General features: G+C 36.9%; 1 protein-coding gene across 2 annotated transcripts in view; it reads right to left on the minus strand.

Moving 5' to 3' along the window:
* Positions 1-21,578, minus strand: part of VPS13A (vacuolar protein sorting 13 homolog A) — a 107,856-nt gene extending 86,278 nt beyond the window's left edge. Inside the window, exons 1-15 of one of the 2 annotated variants that reach the window (XM_056513431.1) lie at positions 21,409-21,578; positions 13,129-13,172; positions 12,480-12,522; positions 11,543-11,638; positions 11,158-11,259; positions 10,282-10,391; positions 9,964-10,023; positions 8,873-8,932; positions 8,580-8,660; positions 8,085-8,142; positions 6,557-6,684; positions 6,248-6,354; positions 4,782-4,953; positions 4,362-4,424; positions 557-689 (exon numbers count right to left, since the gene is read on the minus strand). In XM_056513431.1, coding sequence (XP_056369406.1) covers positions 557-689; positions 4,362-4,424; positions 4,782-4,953; positions 6,248-6,354; positions 6,557-6,684; positions 8,085-8,142; positions 8,580-8,660; positions 8,873-8,932; positions 9,964-10,023; positions 10,282-10,391; positions 11,158-11,259; positions 11,543-11,638; positions 12,480-12,522; positions 13,129-13,172; positions 21,409-21,508 — 1,357 coding nt within the window. In that variant the 5' untranslated portion in view covers positions 21,509-21,578. The remainder of the gene's footprint in view (positions 1-556; positions 690-4,361; positions 4,425-4,781; positions 4,954-6,247; positions 6,355-6,556; positions 6,685-8,084; positions 8,143-8,579; positions 8,661-8,872; positions 8,933-9,963; positions 10,024-10,281; positions 10,392-11,157; positions 11,260-11,542; positions 11,639-12,479; positions 12,523-13,128; positions 13,173-21,408) is intronic. The other variant, XM_056513432.1, reaches the window with a different exon arrangement.
* Between the last annotated feature and the right edge of the window lie 708 nt (positions 21,579-22,286).

Consider the following 22,286-nt stretch of genomic DNA (forward strand, 5'->3'; position numbering starts at 1 on the left):
AATGCAAATACTGTTATATATTTCCCTGTGCTTGGTAGATCTATAATATACAGTAGATACTGTCAACATTACTGTATTGAATTAGTAAAAGCAAATACCCTGGGGTTTAAAGCCAAGTCTTGTGAATGTAAAGCATGCTTTAAAATGCTCTTGTAATTTTTTCCTAATCTATTTTATTTCCTAGCTTGCTAACAACAGAAGCAGCCTTTCTGATTTATTTTCTATTTTACTTTCTAAAGGTTATGTTCCATAACCTTTACTAGGTGCCGCATAAATCAAACATACATTGCATGAAATAGTCCAATTTTAAAATGAATTGAAATAAAATTGTTTATATTCCATAACTTCTACTGTAGTGAATGCAGTTCAGAAGGAACTATGGAAGGAGTTGTACAATTGTACAGCACTGTTATGTGTAATTAATAATTACATCAGCAAAAGAAAAGGCTAAGAGAAAATGTAAACAGCAATAATTTGATAACAAAGTTCCACTGCTAGTGACCTAGGACACTAACAGAATCCTAGTAACAGAAAAAATAACAGTAAATGATCATACTTGAACCCTTTGCTTCTTGGTTTTTATCCTTTTTTTCACCCGACCAGCTCCACATCCAGCTAAACCAGCCACCAGAATTTTCATCATCTTGTTTTACTCCTGGCCTGTAGATTTTCAATCCAGCCTTAGTTGCCTTAAATTTAAAAAAATTCAGTTAAGTAATTTTCTTCATGCTTTTTTCTCCATTTTCCTAAGAAAAATATAGACTCAGGGCAGCTCTAACATACCAGAACATCATTAGACAACCATTAAGAGGCAAAATGTGGTTTTTTTAGTTTCCCTTCTAGTCACTTTTCCAAGTACACAGTGCAATATTGGACTGATTTTGTTTGGCATAATAACAACCACTTTTACAAAAGAACAGAGCATGTAAAAGGTCAATTAATATTTTTTACATAGCAGATTTTCTCTCCAGCTTTCACCATAAAAAAATCTCAACATTATATGCAACAACTTTCTAAAGAATCATTTAAAATACATATGTAAGCTAATAAACAGTCATCACAGGGCAAATTTTACAATAGCCATATATTTTTAATTTCAAGATGGATATCCAAGGCAATTTTAAAAGTATTTACTCTCATAATACAGTATTTACTCTAATTATTCCTGCATGTGATACATATAGTTAGAACAGTAAGGAAGCCCTCCCTTCTCTCACATTCATTATTTCCACAACTAGGGGATGCCCCATCTGATACCAGTGATGATTCCAATACTATGGATCCTCACAGAAAGTGTAGATTACCTCCAAAATTGACCACTGAAAGTTTGTCATGGGGATGGCAAACAATATCAAGTGATCCAAGGGACAAATTTGTTCTCAGAACTTTAGTGATCCATGCAAACTAACTTTGTGACTAATACAATCCAAAAATACACTAACAGTTGCAGATAAGCTGTAAATTTAAATATGCTCTAGTCAAAGTGAAACAGGGATCCCTTCTCAGCATTCAAAACCCAAAGATCTCTGCAACACAATTAGGATATAAATCAGTACTTGTAGGGACTTGTCACATCTACATACCTACTGGCCAAAGGAAGGCAGAACTCATCACAAAAACAGGCTTCTGGAATTATACTATTGATTCACCTCAGAGAGATGATGCAGAATGTCAGCTTAACAACACAAAACTTTGTTCAAACTTAGTTCAAAAAGCTTGAACAAAGTCCTCAAAAGTCCTCTCTAGAAAGGTTATCATGTCATCAAGCAGATGTTACAAAGTGAATGACCCAAAGAACAAATGGATAGGCCTTAGATAAAAGGAGATTAAGTCTGTGAAATTACAGGTTTCTGGTATACTGAGGGGTGCTGAAGGACAACTGTCATGAAGAATAAGTGATGTTTGAAGCTATTACTCATAACATGTCCGAGGCAGAAGCACCAGAGCCCAGGGTAAGAAAGACTGCAGACAGAAGACACTTCTGCAAAGATGAAGAAAAAATTCTGTGCAGTATAGGAACTACGAAAATTTGCTGAAGAATCCTCTTGAACTTTCTCTGTCCTCCACTTACAAAGGTTTAGTAATCAACTTTATCAACTTAAAGCTTAATTAGCAAGGTCAACTATATTGACTAAAAGAAATAACTACCTGAAAGGTGAGTGTAGCCAGGTAGGTAAGTCTCTTCTCTCAAGTAACATGCAATTGAACATGCAGAAACTGCCCCAAGCTGTGCCAGGGAAGGTTAATATCAGTTAGTAGGAAAAGTTTCTTCACTGAAAGGGTTGCCAAGCAAAGGAAAAAGCTGTCCAGGGATGTGGTTGAATCACCATCCCTAGAGGTATTTAAAAGGCATGTAGATGTGGTGCTCTGCAACATTGTTTACTGGTAGACTTAGCAGTTTTCTGTAAATGGTTGACCTGGTGATCTTCAATGTCTTTTCCAAACTTAATGATTCCATGATTCTATCCTGTCTCCTTACTTAGGTAAATCCTAAATGTCTGCCCTAGGTTGAAAGGATAACGTTTCTAAAGCTGACAAAGACACTTGACGCGTAGCTCACTGTAGCTACTATTCGGTACTTCAAGCATTCGCAATAAAGAAGCAAAAGTGGTCTGAGGTTTGGAATATAAAGTTCTGGCTAAAAAGTTGCCCAAAAATCAGCACTGTGATCTCAAACATGATATCTGAGGAGCTTGATGTCAAGGTCTAGATATAAGTAAGCCCTTGAAATTCAACTCTTAGGTATGTTTTTAAGAAACAAAAGCTTGGCAAACAGCAGCATAATTGGTCTGGCCTTACTCAGCCCAGAACTAGTGGGTGCTCCTCTAAATTCCTGGCAGACTTAAGGCTGTCAGGATAACAAACTAGTAGTAAATTTCTCCCTTCTAAGTCCTTTGAATCCTTTTTCAACGGTATGACCTGATAACAACAACACAGATGGGTCCTGACAGATAGGTGGAGACAGAACACAACCTAGAATCCCTAGGATCTGATTTTCAATACTTTGAAATATATTCAGGTAATCAGCTAGAACATCTTTCAAGATGCACTTCTAACATTTTTCAATTACAACACTTAAAGCCCAAACAACTGAAAATTCATTTTCTTGCAACCTAGTTCTAACTGTTACAAAAATGTATCTTAAAACTCAGGATTTGAAGATAGTCAGGAATTCAATATGACATAACCTTTTGTAAGCAGTATAATCACACTGGGGAAAGAAGAGATAGGAAATATCTCACGATTTCCATCAACTTGCAAAAAGTTGGAGGATAAAGACAAAACCAAGAGAAACTATACACTACAAGATAAGACTATTCCAAAATCAAATGAGAACTAAAACAAAACCAAACCTTCCCCAGGCCTTGAAAAGCACTGCAATTTGGACAAAATGGAGCCATGAATGTTTCTGGTTCTGTCAGTCTGGATAATAGTAACACGAACATCCAAATGGGGGTGTACATACAGACAAATAGAAGGAAAAATCACATTCACAGATTCCTCTTCAGAGTATTGAATTAGAAGCACAGTATTTGTGACTGGAGCAATTGCATTTATACTATATTTAATATACTTCACACACCAAAAAAAACAAACCAATTCAAATTGCTTTCAAGCACTGACAATAAGCCGTAACTGATATTTATAAAGTTTAATTATTAATTACTGCTTTCTTCCAGACTGCAAACTTCGTATTCTACATACTTTGAGGTGCCTTGATTATTAATGGAGATACGCCATAGATTTCAGAAAAACTATAAATATTTAACATCAGCGTCCTAGAAAGATTCTGAGACACTATGTATAAAACTAAGCAGAACATCCCCAAGGCTAACAAATCAAGTGTAACTACTCAAGTCACACTATCTTGCCTAATTGCACTGATCTGCTTAAATGTATTCTGCATTTGCTCTACTCTGAGTAACATTTGCGAATAGAAACACTGCAGAGAGTCAACATACTACAGGTGACCACTTAATGTAACACAGTATCATGGAAAAAAGGAACAAACTAATAAACTATACTGTTGTGGGTTGGAGGGAGGGACCCTCCACCTGACAGTTTTGGATATAATTGTTTCCAATTTGACTTCAGTCATCCTTTGTCCACATTTGTCCACCAGAAGGAGAAAAGGATTTCTCAGATCAGTAATTTTGAAGAAAGAGTATATGGAGTTAATTAATTTTTGCTTAATTACAAGCTGAGAAACTAATTATGCCTTATAATAAAAAACCACAAACAAGGAAAATTGAAAGACTGCATGATACACAATTCAAACACCATAGCTAAAAGGCGTCTGCCTAAAATCTCCACAACATGCTTCAGTTATTCAGAGACTCATTTAAATGATGCAATTTTACCTCAACTTCTGCTTGTTGCCTTGCTAGAGTGATGTTAAAAATATCCAAGGCCTTTTCAAATCCCTAGAAGAGAGATAAGAAATTATTTTTCGACAACTGCTACATTCCACAGCTCAGTTTTACAGGAAACAACAGCAAGCAATTCAATTTATGCAATTCAAGTTAATTCGCTCACTCTGAAAACTTAAAACAAACCCGGGGGAAAAAAGCACATCAGCTTAAGCTGTTCTTTATTGCAGTTTCTAATTTAAAGATTTGCATCATGTATTTGTTAATACTACTCACAGAGAAAGGCAGTAACAAAGTTGCAAGTATGGCCACTGAAAATTTTAACATAGAACATTAGGAACACCTTAATATTTAAGCTTGAACAAGTATCAAGATGAGCAGTATTTAAGCCTTCAACAGAAAATTACTAACCTCCAATAATTTTAAGATTTCTTCACTAGGTTTTTTTGATGTTATCTTTGTTTTATACATCTCTTTATAGTTCTTCACTTGCTTCCTATGATGTGAAATATGTTCCCATGACCACATTTGGAGCTTAGGTTGAACATTTACTTCAAGGATGCCATCAAGAACGTATTTCCACCTAAAAGCAAAGACAAACACAGAGCTTATCCTTCTTTTGGCATATTGAAAAGACTCCTAAGGCTTTGCAGATTCTCTAAATAAACTTCAAGTTGCCAACAGTGAAATCCCCTGACTGATATTGCACTTCTGATCAGCAGAGAAACCTAAGAATTTTACACTTTTTCCCCACATAAAGTTGACAGATTGCCATTTTCTAAAATTCAAAGGTAACTGTGTATGAAAAGTATCCACAAATCTATGCATGCACATGTGAGAATAACAAAAACATATTTGTAAGGAAACTTCTGAAAGGAAATCAAATCCTTGTAATCTGTATTGCAAAGGTTTGCCTTTGCAAGCTCTTGTAATACTATCTAACATATAATATTTAAACAAATTTATAATATAAAAATACTAAAAGACCTAAGTTCCTGATAATGATCTTTAAGATCTCAATTGCAGTTTTTCAAATATTGTGTCCTCAGCTTTGGTTTGTGTCCTGAGGTGACTTTGTGATTTGTATTGTATCCCCATTTGTCTGTTTAGCTCAGAAATAAGTTTTGTATCTTTAAGGTCGGATTTGAGAGTGAAGTGGGGAAGGAGAAGCAGTGGAATGTCTGAGGTGGTTGTTTTCAATACATGAAGATAAGAGTTTTGTTGCTTTGTCTCCTGGACTGTGTTGCCATGGTGGATAGTGGGAGAGAGCTCTAAAAAGCTTTTTGCTTTTAGTTAGTTTCTGACTAACTGCAGCAGAGAAGGTCCCCGGAGCATTTTTCCCTTTTTTCCTGGAGTTATTTGAACCTGCTCTGCACTGAGGACCCAGGGGAAGCACCAGGAGCTCGCACCTGTGGCCAGCGGGGCCTGGCTGGGCAGCGGCATTTCCATGGCCGGGGGGCTGAGAACAGCCTGAGCCGAGCTGCCACCACAGAAGAGAGACTTTCTGAGTTTGTCATCTCCTCAGAGCAGCAACAGGTTTTGTTGTTCGGTATTGTTCGTTTTTTGTGCTTTGCCTGTTGGATAAACAGGTTTTTTCCACTTCTCTCTGAAGAAATTTCTTCCCGAACCAGCTGGGGGAGGGGTCCCTTGGGTTTGCTACCTGGGGGGCCTTTGGAGGTTTTTCTACCAAATTTGCCCTAAACCAGGACAGCTTGAGGTCCTCATCAACTTCTTACAATACTAGCTTAAGAAAAAATAATAAAAACAAAAGAGAAGACTCCCTTTCTGAAGGAAATGAGTTCTAACCCCCTTAAGTAAAACACAATTCCTTGGTAATTATTTAAAAAGCTAACAAATTATTTTTAAAGGCTGCTTACCATATCTTAGCATTTTTGTGCACTGGAACATCAGGTCTGTACTTCCTATATGGCAGATTTCGAGTCATCATATCAATAGACTCAAGAAGCTCCATAACACTGAAGTACTAGCAAACAAATTCAAACTGAGCATTATTATTTGAGAACAGCAGGTATCAAGGTTCTCTTTGAAGAGAAAATCAGTTACAATGAAAAACAAGAAGTTAACAGATTATATACAAACATTATAAAATTTCAGACTGCCTTCCTTATTCTTGCAAACTAACTTTTTTACTACATTACATATAATTACAGAAAAATAGTTGGTACCTGTGGCTTATTGAATTCAACAGTTATATCCTGCAAGTTTACATCTAAATCTATTTTCGGTGATGAAAAGTCAACATCAGATCGAGGATTCATAAGGAGTTTGGCTTTAGCTGAAATTGGGCGGAATACTAAAAAACACAAGTTGATATAAAAAGTGCAATTAAATTATTTATGACAATAAATTAAACATATACTTATCTTAAATTATGCCAGATTATTAGTTTTAAAATGCTAGACTCGAAAAACATGAACTGCACCAACACATCTTAAAACAGAATACAATCTATACTCTATTTTCAGTTTCACCCTGGTAACATTTATCAAACAATTATTTGCATCACCATACACCAATATAAACTTTCCTGCATGCTGAATTACATACAAATGTAAATAATAAATAGTTTACTTGTGTAACAAATGTAATATTTCTTGACTATGATACATTTAGAGAACAAGACAGCTTCAAATAGAGCATTTATTTTACCATAGGAACTCTTACTCCATAAGATTTTTTTTTTGTTTTGCTGTTACGAATGCTTTATTCTTTGACAAATCATACTCACAACAATGCTTAAAAACAAACATTCCATATTTCTAATTTTAAATCAGCATGGAACAAAATCAATATGCATTCTACATAAAGGTGAGGCACATCACAAGAAAAGACATTCAGAGCAGAAATATTTTATCTGTTCCATAGTTTGGCAATATCAGGCATTTGAAGCTATGTTCATCTGTTTCAGCAATTGATCCAACAGTAAGAATATTTAAATTACCTGAGTTTGTGTAAATCCTATTTTTATCTAACACTATTATTATACTACTATTTTAACAAATACTATTATTTCATCTCAGCAAAAATACTGATATATACCTACATATCAAATACTCCAAATTCTCTGAAAGGCTCATAATAGTGGAAACATGCATTTTTGCAAGAAGACACCATGAAACTTTTAGCTACACCTCTACATGGTAGCATTTAAATTAGTTTTCTCCCTGTATTTAGTCTCCTAAATTTCAATTTTACAGTTTTTATACATATGTATAATGTTTGTATTTACATGAAGTGATAAAATTACTGTTCATGCTTATTACCTTCCTATCAATGTTCCAAAGTTGTGTGATTATTGTTTCCACCTCTCATTAATAAAATATACTTTGCATAAAGCAGGTGACCTCAAAAACATACTCAAACTAATCTGAATTCACAAAACTTACACAACTTACTTATTGCCAAACTTCTTGAATAAAGGAATTAATCAATAATGTTAAGAATAAGGATCTATGTATGACATTCCGTTAGAATGATACATTACTCAAGACTTACTTTTATCAAGGCTTTTTTAAGGCTGCCTATACAATACATTATTCAGTCTCAGACAGTAACTCTTCTAGGCTTAAACTGCACTCCTTAGTAAGATTTTTGAGTAACAGCCAAAGTGACAACCTCTAAGATGCACTAAAAATTAGAATTAAGAATGCACATTACAATTACAAATAACACTTATTTACAAATAACACTTACCAAAATCATAACCGTCTGGAATCACGTTATGGCTGGCAACTCCCTGTTTTAAGTTAACCTAAACACACAACAGAGTGAACAGGAAGTTGCATTTCTATTTTCAGATAAATTTTTTAAAGTACAAAATGTTAGCATTTTTAAACAGTTCTCAGATAATCCCTCTGACCCAAAGTAAAATTCAAAATACTCATCTATGTTTTAAACAGAATGACATGTCCATCTTTAGCTAATAAAAATCACTGAATAGTGGTAAGATGACCATCAATTGTCTAAATTCTGTTACTGGCAGAAGACTGTACTTTTTAACTTTCTCAGGCAGGTGTTATACTTCCAACACACAAAAGCCTTAATACATACTATTTTTTCCTAATAAATCTTTTAGTTACAAACAATTCCCCAGGACACTGACATAAAAATAATTAGGCCTAAATGTGAAGCATGTTTTCTGCTTCCCAGTTTCAACTAGCTAGACCCACTATCTCATACTTTACTTACCAATGATTCATCATAACCACCACGGTAGAACATCTCTGATTTCACATTCCAATAAGCAAAAAGGTTATCCAGTCGCACAAGCTGAAAATACAACAGAACATATGTATTAGTATCTATAAATTTTAATTATTTGGATTTCACAAAGTCTGGAAGACTAAAATTACTCAAATCGTTACTTTTGCTATAGAACCTATATAGTTATATGTTTTCTTGATCTTATTTTCTGTGGAACAAACTCTAATGCAGCTTGTTTTATTAGCAATTCTTTCCTTAGCATACAGTTTATACTGTACCTTGTGGAACAACTTGGCAGTTTCATCATGTAAACATGGATTCCAATTCTTATCTGAGGTCTGAAATGAGACAAAAATACTCTAGTATCTATAATTCACCAACATGTTATAATTGAAAAAAATTTACAAAAAAGAAAGTAACATCGTCATAATTAAATGTCATGGAAAATAATGGGATACAATCTTCTGATTTAAAATTATTAATCCACTACTTTAAGTGAGAACTTGAAAAGGCTACTTTCCCCAAAAAACATGAATGTATGTACACTGATAGGCTGCACACAAGAACCAAAGATAATATAAGATTCTGTTTTCTGTATTGCAAATTGTTTTTCTTTACACCAATAATATTTTTAGGCAGGCTCTTTGGACAGAGATAAACAAGGGATTGAATTATTTTGTAGTTCTGGAAGCAATTAATTTTAGTTTGAGCCTAAGGAAGGCTCTTTAATGTGCTAGGAACAAGCATTCACAAAACCACCATTTCATTCAAGAAAGTAATATTTACTTAAGACATACTTTCTTCCAGACTAGCAAAAAAACCTACTGAATCAGCAACTCAGCACAATCAACATATTGCTCCTACTACACAGTCTTCCAGAAAAAAAAAAATTCATACCAGCTGTGATTACTACTCTTAGCACCTTAAAGTGCAGTTCACAGATTAAAAAACCAAAAAGTTAGCTGCAGTTGAAAACAGAATTCTTTTTTATTTCCTTTCTCACCACTCCCGTTATCACAGGGAGTGACCTTTTTCTTGGAGCTCAAGTCAGTTTCAGTAAAATATTCAGAACAAACAGCCCAAATCTAGCAAAGTGTATTGGAAACCACAAAGTGCAGAAGGCAAAAGAATAAGAATTTCCTCCTAAAGATCTACTTTAATGCTAGCATTTTATCTTTAATGGCACACCCACCACAGTACTTAACACTGAATTTGATAAACTAAGTAGTTCTCATTGTGCATTGCTGATGATTATAGGTACACTTTCCGTTAGACAGTACGTTACCAGGGAGCACAACAGCAAAAGCACAACTTCACCTATTGTATATACTAACATGCTTTTCAAACAAAAGGTGAGAAATAAAATTACCTGCAAACTTAGATTCTGAAGTGAAATTCCAAATGACAAGGGGTTATCACGATTTGTGATCTAATAGAACACAGGAAAGACAAAAAAAAAAATTATTTCACACTCTATAAGCATATATTTGGCTAAGAATTTAAGTATCTTTATGTTTTGGTGCAAGCTTTTTTCAGTTTGTTTGGATTTTTAAATCAGACTAAGAAAATTCCACAACTTTACTAGTACTCTGTCAGCATGAAAAGCAACTAGAAGAAACCAGACAGGTTCCCAATTTCATGTTACAGTGCACAGCCCCCTTATGCTGAGATACACAAAAGTACTTACATCATCTTCATAGCGAATATGGATGTTGGAAATTTTCAGCTGAAGATTTTTGATGACCTGAGTAACTAGCTTTTCTACAAAAGTGTCTTGTTTCTCTTCCTTTACTTTATCTATGTTAAAGGAAAACAATTATATATGTTTATATAATAACTATATGTTAATATATAAAAATGTTATATATAAATATAAATATAAAATAATGTTATATTTATATAACAATTTATATGTTTATAGAACAATTTTATATTGCTTATATGTCAGTATTTTCAGAATTAGACAAAATAATAACATAATCAATTTAGCATGGTAAGTGTTTGAATTTTCTATTACTTTGTACTCCAGTTGATTAAAAACATGTTTGCTCTGTATAATCTACATTTATATTCTCAGATTTGAAGGTTTCCTAGCTTTACTACCCACTGAATGAAGAATCAGGTAATTCAAAGTACGACCAGCATCCACCAATACTCAAGGTGAACCAAATATATTTCTTGAAAGTACCAGAAGTTGAATTTGAAGACAAGAATTGAAGAACAAATTGAAGCAAACCTTTAAAAAGTTGTATTGGTAAAAATGCTTTGATACTGGAAACAGTTTCTTATGAAAGAAAAAGGAAACTATCGGCGATGCATGATACTAAAGAAATATTTCAAAAGCCCAATTTATAGCAGATCACATCAACGCCCAAACCCTTTTATTTTCAGAATGCTGGTTCTGCAATACTGGTAACAATTATACCTAAAAAAACATAACTAGTAGATTTTTAAGTAACAAGGAGAAAACAGTAATCTAGAACACTTTGAAAAAGTCTGCATCTTTCTGGATTAAAATTAAGAAAGAAGCAGCATCACTTTCATTAGCTTTTCCCACTTTTACCTCGGTCAGCTATCTTCTGCTTTGCTTCTTCTATTCTTTGCAATTCCCTTTGTCTTGCTTCCAAGAGCTGCCTGGCTTCTTTTTCAGCATCATATTTTATGCCTAAACACAAAATGCAAAAAAATATAATACAAAAAAATCTCATATATTTTTTAAAGATACTGTTTCAGAAGCTATAATTTTTATATTTTTGGTAACAGTTACATAACAGCAAAAAAATTAGGTGATTAAATGTAAATTACTGAAAGACTTCCACTCCACTACTTAATTACAATTGCTAAAAATATCTACTAGGAATAAAGCTCATGAAAATAGTATCAACCCATTCCAGATAATTCTGAAATCCCACCAATCTATAGCCACTTCTTCCTATACATCAACTTACTGGCTGTGGGCACAATAAGCAAATAAACTCCATCAAGGACTGCCTCAACTGGTTGAGTATAAAGGTTTTGCCATGGGATCTGTAGGTTAAGTTGACCTACAAAGATGAAAGTATATGGTTAAATAGCTGACAGGAAAAAAAATGCAAAGATAAGTTATATTAAACACGAAATCTCTTAATTTCGTGCATCTAAGACAAAAGATGCCTCAGTTGGGTTGTATTTTCTTACACAAACAACATGAGAAGTTTTTCTGTGAGCAGAACTATCAAGTCTACAGTATTTCCTTATTCCTTTGAATTACATTCCTCCTTCTTAGCAGCAATGTCTCTCTCCTTGGAAATCCACTGCAGTACTCTCAGAAGCAAGAAAAGCACATGGCAGCTTATATATCATCAGCTAAATACTAGGTTTTGTGAACACAGGTTACAGTGTCTCTCCTTCACCCAAGTGCAAATTGTAATAAAATATTAAATCAGTCACAGAAAATATATTCTTAAAGCATTGATTTAAAGGAAACATAATGGCTTTAAACTTAGTTTACTTTAAGAAACCACTAACTTTTACAACACAATCAACTTCAATGAAAAAATTTTATATTTTAGCTAAAGCAAGGAAGGAAGGAGATGAAAAGGTAAGTGAAAGTTAAAAATCAGTTGTGGAGTCTTATTCAACAAGGAATGAGATCCAGTCCTGCCCAACTGCTCATCTTTGCTGTGTTAGGCTATTTTCTCATTGAGGTGATTAAAAAAGACTCCTGTAGACTTTAACAAAAGGAGCTTCTTCAAAAAGTTTCTTTTCAGAAGAGACAAACTTCAGAATGTACACAGCATACAAATCAACGAATACATATGGAAATTACTCGCTTAGAATGCACTTGCAAGGAAAGGTAGTATGTTTAGAAACTCCTGCATGTGTACAAGACAAAATGCAACTTACCAATATGTCCTGCTTTAACTTTAAATGGCACATCCAACTGACTCTGAAAGAAAGAGGTTTAGAAAATTTAAGCTCAATTCAGCAATTTGGGAAATGTTCCAAGGCAGGAAAAGATATCATGATAACCTTAACAAAGTTACCTGTCCATCATAAAAAAAACCCTCAGTTTAATGGATAAGCAACCATTTTGTTGCCAGTTTACACTGTTATGCCATGTTAGACTAAATACATTTCTAAACACAAAGTCCTAGTTTCATGAGCTATAGGAGAAACAAAAAAACAAAAAAAACAAAACAAAAAAAACAAAAAAAAAAAAAAAAAAAAAAAAAAAAACCAAAAAAAAAAAAAAAAAAAAAAATAAAACAAACAAACAAAAAAAAAAAAGTCAATCACTATTGCTTTTGACCTAAGCACATTCTTTTAGCAATTGCTGAGAGTTCTCTTAGGGGAAAAAAAATGCATAGACTTTCCTCTTTAAATTTAATCTCAAATTAATCAGATCATCTATGTAGGTGAAGAGAAAGCAAATCAGTAAGTTTCTACTTAAAAGAAAGTGTATCCTAAAATAAGAACTAAAAAAATGCACATTAAACCTAAAACAGCTCAGGAATCATTTTTGCAACTATAATTGTTATTTCCAGTAGCTTACCAGTGCATTTTCTTTTATTTCCAGATTCTTCAATGCTACAGCTCCTAAAAAGAAAAGAAGCCAACAAGTAAAACTGGAATAAGCAAAGTAGTAGTGGTACACACTTCAAGTCCCAAAGTCCGAATCAGTGGGTTACAGAAGCCTAGAAGATAAGGAGGCTAATGTATATATCTCAAACAAATGGGGGATAGCAGTGGAGTCAACCAAGACTCATGGTAAGAACATGCCATGAGAAAGAATGGCATGTGGCAGGAAAAGGCAGCCACACAGACACAAGCCAGAACTCTTCTTGGACAAAGGCCTATGTTCTGGCTCCTGACGTAGAGCATAAGCAAAGGAATGACATCAAGAAGCAAGCACGGACTGTCAACCTAAGGTCAATCCAGTACGGAGGGATCAAGACCTCCAGAGACCCTCAAAGCCCTCTGACCCATTTCCGGAAAGGTCTAGAAGAATGAACTGTAGATGATAGCTCATTTGCATAGTAAGCAAGCAAATTAGCTCCGTGGCATTGAAACCTTAACTGTGTAAAGGTACCCACACCAAACCTGGGGACATATGCCCCAGGACCCTGCACACTATCTGCTGCAGACACTGGAGTCAGGACTGCCAACTTTTCTTCCTTTGTTTCTCTGCACTGCACTTTAATCTCTCTGTCTCTCTCTCTCTTCTCTTTCGCCCATCCCTTATCCAAGATCTACCACCATGTGTTTATACTGCAAGGGACTAATTTACACCAATTTCCACACTGTGTGTATCATTTATTAATAAAACTTTGTACGTTTTTACAGACACTCTGACTTTTGTTGCTCTTTTTTGACCATGGGTACCTAGCAATTTTGGGTGCTCCCTTCCCCTTTCCAGTGGGACACCCAGTGGTCCATGACCTATGATTCCCAAAACTTTTACTGTGGAAGAGATCCACAGCCTACATGTCAAATATCTATAAAAGATTATCAAGACCATGAAAGATGATTATTTTTCATGGACACGCAAGCTTCATGAGACAATCTCAATACTATTTTGTAGAATGATTAATCTAAAATTACTCCAAGTCAAAATGCTGGAAATCCCCATCTCAATTTTGTAAGGACCCATTTCGAAAAGTTAGCTTCTTTTTCCTCAACCATCTGTTTCCTATGCTTGTAGAAATCTAGCAACATTAAATGTGAGTGGAATTTTAGCCCTCAAAAGATCTTATCCTTGCCAGTTTTATTTATAGGCTTACAAAAATTCACAGGAAGTATTTCAGTAGTCTATTTTTTAAGAGAGAAATTCAGTATATTTTGAACAAAGAAAATTTGAATTGCAAGATAGATTTTACAATATACTTCACGTCAAACACTTGCCATAATAAAAGGAATACTGGGATCAAAAAACTCATAACTTAAATATACACATAGTTCAAAGCAATGTCTTCTGCAAAATCTACAAGAAGAATGGAGCTTCTGTGATGGCTACTTTCAAATTAGTTGTATAGCATTAACATATGCACATGGAACAGACACCTGATACAGGTGAGTAGGAGCATAAATGAGATTCCAGAAACCAGAAGATTACAGGCCTGGAAAGGAATAGAACTTTAGGCTGCAAACAAAGATTTTAATTGACCCAAAAATGCTTTTCTTTCAGGATGTATCCTAGAAATAGCAAAATATATGGGGAAATGGGAGCTCCAATTGCAAGAATATTCTTGCAGTTATATAGTGCTAATGGCAATAAACAACTGTTCAAAGTACCACAAATTTTGGGAAATTGGACCCAAATCTCAAAAGTGCACACATTAGAAGAGTTGGCTCAAGTTGTTGAACTGATATGAAAGAGCTGACCAGGTAAATTAATCCATCCATCTCATAGCACTTCCAAAATACTATGAAGTTTTTAATATTTTAATTTATTCATTGCAACAGTTAATAATCACTTTCTAGTAGAAGTCTATCAGCCTCTCCAGAGAAATACTACATGCTGAAGGATGCTTTTTGATAGCTGATGACACTGCTGTTAAGCCTCAAAATACACACACATTGCCAGGAACAACAAAAAAGGGGGAAAAAAAAGGCAAAGAGAACATTCCCAAAAGTAGTCTGTAACTACTCTAGAAACTAGAACCGGTCTTTGTAGGCAATAACTAGATGATAGTTTTAAATACCATTGGTTCAATTCCATTCTTAATTTATTCCCTGATAAAGCTTACTCTGCAGAGACCATTGTAACACTAAAAAACTCCTGTTTGCTTCTTCAAGAAGATATCACTAATTGTAATTGCATTCAGGGCACGTAATTCTAATGGTATCCAGAGCAATGGTTCAGGTTCGTAACCAAGTTACCAGGTGCAATTTCTTCAGGTCAGTTGAGCCATGTTAAAAACATTCACAAGGAAACTGTAAGACTATGTGACACATGAAGCAGTTTGACTGGGTTGAGTTTCTTCACCTTCACTGCTGGCTATGTAAACATTCCCTCTCATTTATCAAGATTCTGACACATGCCACAGCTCTGCAGAGGCACAGTAACTCAAGCTACAATAATTTGGCTGCCTGGATGCTTTCAAAACCAGAGTGCTGCAAAGTGAGGATTATCTTAAGCACTTACACACAATATTTTGTGATGGCAGAGCTATTTCTCATTTTACCTGAGCACATCATAATGGCAGACAATAAACACAGAATCAATACTGTTTCAAACAGGAAAACTTCAAAATGCTGGGATTTCAAAGTGGGGTACATAATTCTTCACTGTTTTTCTAATGATTTCACAATTTTTGAAAATCACTTACGATTTTACAATTAAAAATTTAATATTTTAGTTAAGAATCACCAGAAGAAATACACATTAATAGAACTCCAGGCATCAGAATTTTAGTATAAAATTACTGAAATATGTTTACTAAAATATAACAGTTTACTTACAAAAACCTTTATACAGTCTGATCACAGCAAATGGACCATCAAGCACAAAAAAGGCTACTAAAGAGGCACTAGGTTTTGTGCATTGATGTAACCTTTCTTTTTCCTATACTTGAGAGAGAGCCCAAGAGACTGACTAAACATTCCTGCAGTAAACAGGAAACATTTCCAAAGCCACCACACTTGCAAAGCTTGCAGCCAACTCTGATGCTCAGGATTTGAAATGCAATTATTGACCATGGCAGTATTCTCTTTCATTACCAAAATTTAGTCTCAACCGTGTAGCCATTTCCCTTGCAATGAAATGTAGATCTAAATGCAACTACACTGAATCCTGACCATTCTGTTGGGGATGGGAGACAAAAAACCAAAAGCCCCACAGACAGAAGCAGGAAAACCAGGAAACTAACCCTAGTTACAGGACATAACACAGCTAGTGAACTTGTCTTGGAGTACTGACAGTAAATTTTAATTGCAAAAATCAGAAAATACATCAAGATTTGACTGTCAGTTTTGCTGATGGCTGGTTCGGGATTTTTCTGGCAGGGCTGGTGTTCCTCTGTTAGGAGCAATGAGATGTTTTGATGTCAGAAATGCATCCAATGCATGATTAAAAATTACCCAAGCAAGCAACCTTAGAAACTGTATGTACAAATAGTTGGAGTTGTTTAAATATCTAGGATTAAACATGCAGGCTACCAGCCAAAACAATAATAAAAGCAAGAACAGTTATAAATATCTATAGCAAAGTCTAGAATTTATTTAGGCTACATTGTAAAGCAGATTTTTAGATTTACTGATCCCTGAACAATGTGAATAATTCAACAAAATCAAACCACTGTCAAAATTCTAGAAGAATAAGTTTATAGTCTTAATTTTAGATACTCAAAATAACTTCATGAATTTGAGTGCATGAACCAACATCTGTTACAAACAATTCAGCTTGCAAAAACAGACCTGGTAAACTATTTCATCAAAGAGGCCTAACTGAACTTTTGTTATGGTTGTAAACAGAATACAAAGAGGGGGGGAAGAAAATTAATCTACATTAAAATCCTAGATTTTACCTAATTAATCATTCTCTGCTGTCTTGTAAATAAAGAGGCAGGGGAAGGAAAGCAGATAAGAGATGAAAGATCAGAAAATGCAAATACCTTAGATAGCATCTTATCAGTACCCAACATCCCTGTTCAAATATTTTAACAAAATTTCTGCTTTTTTCCAACAGCATTGTCAGCTTGAGAACACCTCTGATCCCTTAACGAACAGCTGCCTTTGCTAGTCATTTCCCACTTGTGTTCATGCCGTTAATTATTTCTGTTTAAGCATACCCCCTAGAGACAAGTTGTAAGCCTTTCAGTATCAGTGTCTGCCAAATACCTCATCTATTGTAAAATAGATCATGAAAGACAACAAAAACTACTGGATATTATGTACCCCTCAAGTAAATTCAAATTACTATTATGTAAGGGGAGGGGAGGAGGTTGCACCTGCTATACCTAGACAGAGCAAGGTACACAGGAGTAATTTCTTTCCCTACAACAGTTGTAGCCAAAAAAAAAAAAAGGTTAGTGCGCTCACAAACATGCCCATTATCTGCCTATATCATCTTACTAATACAGCTGCCTCAAAAAGAGACACCAGCTACTATCGAAATAATAAGTTGAGCTAAGTAAGACATGCTTTAGACATCACCTAATAAGCAAGTGTCCCAAGTCAACCAAGAATTAAGCTTTTTTAAGAGCAGTACAGAGGGTCTGACCAAGACACTGAAAAGTTATTTAGACATAGTCAAAAGAAAATAATAGCATAATGAATTGTAATAAAACAATTGTTTGGTTTCTCAGCACTGGAAACCTCACTGGCACGTCACTTCTTGTCAAAGGTAACTCACATTGCTGCAAGCACCATTTCAGGTATTTAACTTGACCAGGTCTAGAGCATCCAAAAATATGTAACTCACCTAAACACTTTTCTAACCTGTTATTATAAGACAAGTATTTGCACACTTGTTAACACAGCTCATTGAAACTATCTTTCTTAGTGAACACCAGACAAAAGGCCGTTAAAAAACACTGTCCATCCCAGCATCAGCCATCCAATAGCTTTCTCTAATGGCTGCCTACCACAGTACTCTTTTAGCTTGCTCCATATTGAGTTCCTTAGGCATATGATTTTCTCCCATTACACATCTTTCTGAGCCTTGGCTTTTCCAGTATTGGCTTTACACATTCAAATTGCCATTTTTACCTCTGTAGGTTGAGCTACCTTCAGCTTTCTGCACTGCTTTTTATATTTCAGTTTATTTATATCCAGTTCTTGCAACACTCTCAGCTATGAGTTTTCATACACCACATCTTTTTTCAAGATTGAGACAGTATACATTTTAACACTTCAATCTGAGGGGCTTTTAACGAGAAAAAAAGATCAAAGCATTTCTGTAATTATTAATGCGTTCATGTATTTTCTGGAGCAGCATCACCACACAACTTTACTAGACAGATTGAATATGGAATAGTGTTAATGCTGTGTGATGAGTTCTCTCATTTATCACCAAAGTTAATATTAAGCATGATCATTGGAAAGTCATAATAAAGCTCTCAATTTACAGAAGCTGAAACTATGCAAAATTAGGTTTTATACATATATTCAGTCCACAAACAGGTTACCAGCATTAATTTAACCAGGCTAGCTATAAAATACCACAATGCCACAATTCACTCCCTAGAGTCTGGTTTTTAGTCATTCAGAGGCAAAAAAATACATGCCTTTTAAAATTTAAGACTATATATATATATATGTATATATATCGCACTTGTGGTGATTTGTTACAGGGAAAAAAAAAATCCAAACAACTTTTCTTTTTTTTTTCCTTTTAATTTGATGGATTAAGGACAATTTCATTTCAATAGTAAATCATTTACGTAAAATTTAGCAATCTTATCAAGACACACAAAGAAACACTGTATGAAAACACACAGCAGTAACGGAAATGCTTTCAGAGCACAAAGAGAAGCATTAAAAGCTATTAAGTTTACCCAAAATATGAAGGCAAAAATAGCACTTTTTAAAAAAAAAACACCTTAGTTACATAATTTTAGTAATTAGCGAGCTAAAAAAATTATCCACAGACTTTAGGTCCCTACTGTGAGTGTAGGGATCTGCTAATCAATGATGCACTCCATATAAAAAGTGTAATTCTACTGTTATTATTATTAAAAGTTGCTGCCTTTTAGATAGCAGAATGCAATTTCTAGGTCCTTGGAGGTATTTGAAATGAAAGAAATATTGCAGATGCACAGACCATTAAACACAATTTAAGACAAAAAAAAAAAGCATCTTGTGGTAGACCTGGAAAAAATAAAACACCACAGGTGATGGCTTACCAAAGCTACGCAGCAGTTCTGAGGCTCTTAGAGCAAGACATAGGTAGCTCCATATATCAGTATACATTATAAACAAGTCAACAGGCTACACAGAGAAAAAATTTATTCTAATATCCAGGCACTAGAGAAGCAAGAAATTTAATTTAAATGAAAATATACTAGAGCCTCTAAAATATGAGAGGTTCTTGAAGATGAAATAATAAAAAAGAAAATCAACTTTCACAGGAAAAACATAACAGCTGAAAATCAAAACTTCAAAGTAAAATTGAGGGGGGGGGTGTTTATTTTTGTTTGAGTTGGTTTGTTATGGGCTATTTTTCCTTATTTTTTTTTTTTAACTGAGAAAATGTGCATCTAATCTGTTAGTAGTTGCTTCACAAAGGCATAAGATGCCATGACTAACCATCAGCAACCCAGAGAGATGGAAAAAGAAGCTTCTACCTTTTTTGTAATGTATAAACATTGCCCAAAAAATTTAAAATGTTCCGTGTTTTTCATTAAACATTCTGAAGAGAAAGAAGGAACGATGGTAACTTCAGAACTCCAGCACACAAATCAAGCAATTAGTGTGACACAGTTTTGCTGAAAGGTGCAATTAGTCAAACCTTTCAAACAACACTCACCTAGACAGTAAGAGATATGCAATATTAAGCCTTACTGCTATAGGTCAAGGACTACTACATTGTTTCCAGCAGTTACATGTGCTGTTGCTGTGCTAAGACTCCTTATAGATACTGAATTTACAAAGATGCTGTAAATGCCTTCATTAACTGAAGGAAAATTACTGCAGAGATGAAACTAAATAAGGATGCCATTTCAGAAAACAAGCATGAAAACAAAAACGTCCATGATGCAAAAAGCTCCAGCAGAAGCTTACAAAATCTGGTTAATGCGTATGAGTGCCTAGGAACGGAATTGCAGGTAGGCAAATACCTCGAGCATGTTTCACACCTACTATATGAATGCACTCGTAAAAACACCCCGAGTCTCTGTGCTTGCTTTTGCTGATGCTGCAGACACCTGGGATGCACATTCGAAACTGAGCCAGCAGTGGTCACTGCACAGGCATCTCTGCTCGGTGTCTGACAGACCTTCCGTGCTGTTTTCTTGTAGGGACCTCTCTACGGGGACCTCACGAGCGCACATTCCAACAGAACGCTGCCTTCAGAACTGACTTCTTAATTTAGTTCTACAGACCACTGCATACCCAGCCTGGCACAGCTGGGCACCGCCTCTGCAAACACCTAGGGCAGCATCTTCTCCTGGCTCTTAAAGGCTAAAAATAACTAATATTCCAGACCTACAAGATGACAGCGCCAAGAACAAACGGGATGTCACTGCCGTTCGCGGAGAGGCCACACACCCTCAGGAGCACTGAAACCCTGTCACGAAAACGCCGTCAAAACCCTTGGCGTTTATGCACGGCTCATTTCCGGGCGTGGAAAACGCCCATAAGCCAGTTCAGTTTCGCGTTCCCAGAGCCAGGTCAGGCTCCCGCCTCCAAGCTGGCCGCCCAACAGCTCCCAAACTTTCCACGACCACCAGAGACACCGCGGCCAGCCAAGGTCCGTCCCCAGCTAGGAGACAGCACGGGGCACGGGCAGCTCCACATGGAAAAACAAAACAGGAGCGGCCGTTCATGCGCCTCCAGCCCTTCGCCCAGTTCCTCCTGCCCCCGTTCTGCAGCTCCTCCCGCTCCGCCGCCCCCCGCTGCCGCAGCCGGCTGCTCCTCGGACACCGCCTCCCCAGCCCGCCCGCCTGACCGCCTCCGCGGCTATTTTTAAGCTGCCGGGCAAGTGGAGAGGCGACAGAGCTGTCGGGTGGGCCGGCCTGGCCCGGCTCGGCCCGGCTGAGCACGGCAGCGCCCAGGAGACACCGCCCGAGCCTCCTCCCTTGTGCGGGCGGCAGGGCGAGCCCGGCCGGGCAGGAAGGCACGCGGCGGCATGAGGGCAGGCAGGCGGCTCCCCCGCGGCGCTCCAGGCCCTTACCTCCCCAGATGCCCAGCTTCAGCTGAGAGCTGTCCACATTCACCACGTAGTCGCCGAGAAAACGGTTCAGGACGTCCACGACCAGGGACTCAAAAACCATCCTGCCCCCGGCCGCCGCCGCCGCCCGGCAGCAGCGCCACCGCCCCGGCTCCTGCCGCTCCCCGCCGGTCCGCGCCGCCCCGCCCCGCCCCGCCCCGCGGCTCGAGGGGCCGGCCCGGCGCTGCCCCCGCCCCGCTGCGGGCGCGGCGAGGAAGGGGCGCGGCTTGTCCGCGGCTACGGCAGCCGCTGGGGGCTGCGCCTGCTGCAGGCCTTTCCGTCGCCGGGCATTTCCTTCACAGGGCCTTGCCTTTCCTTCACAGGGCCTTGCCGTTCCTTCGCAGGGCCGCTCCGCGCGCACGCTGGCTGCCCGCTCTTGTGAAGGTACGAGTTACCACAGAACGGGTCATGTTGGAAGGGTCCGCAGGGGATCAGCTGGTCCAATCTCCCTGCTCAAGCAGGGTCGTTCTAGAGTAAATGGCACAGGATTGAGACCATGTTGTTCTTGAATACCGCCATTGGAGGAGACTCAACAACCTCTCTAGGTAGTTTCTCTGGGCAATCTGTCACTGCACAGTAAAGAAGTTATTCCTCATGTTCAGGTGGAGCTTCCTATACATCAGTTTCTACCCATTGCTTCTTGTGCTATTGCTCGGCACCACCGAGCAGCGCCTGGATCCACGTTCTTGGCACCCTCCTTTCAGATACTCACACACATTGATAAGGTCTCCTCTCAGTTAACTCTTCTCGAGGCTGAGCAGGCCCAACTCCCTCAACTTTCCCTCATAAGACAGGTACTCGAATTCCTTATCTTTTTGCTCTCCACTGAACCCATTGGTTTG

This window comes from Oenanthe melanoleuca, chromosome Z, assembly GCF_029582105.1.
Source record: "Oenanthe melanoleuca isolate GR-GAL-2019-014 chromosome Z, OMel1.0, whole genome shotgun sequence".
NCBI classification, from domain to species: domain Eukaryota; kingdom Metazoa; phylum Chordata; class Aves; order Passeriformes; family Muscicapidae; genus Oenanthe; species Oenanthe melanoleuca.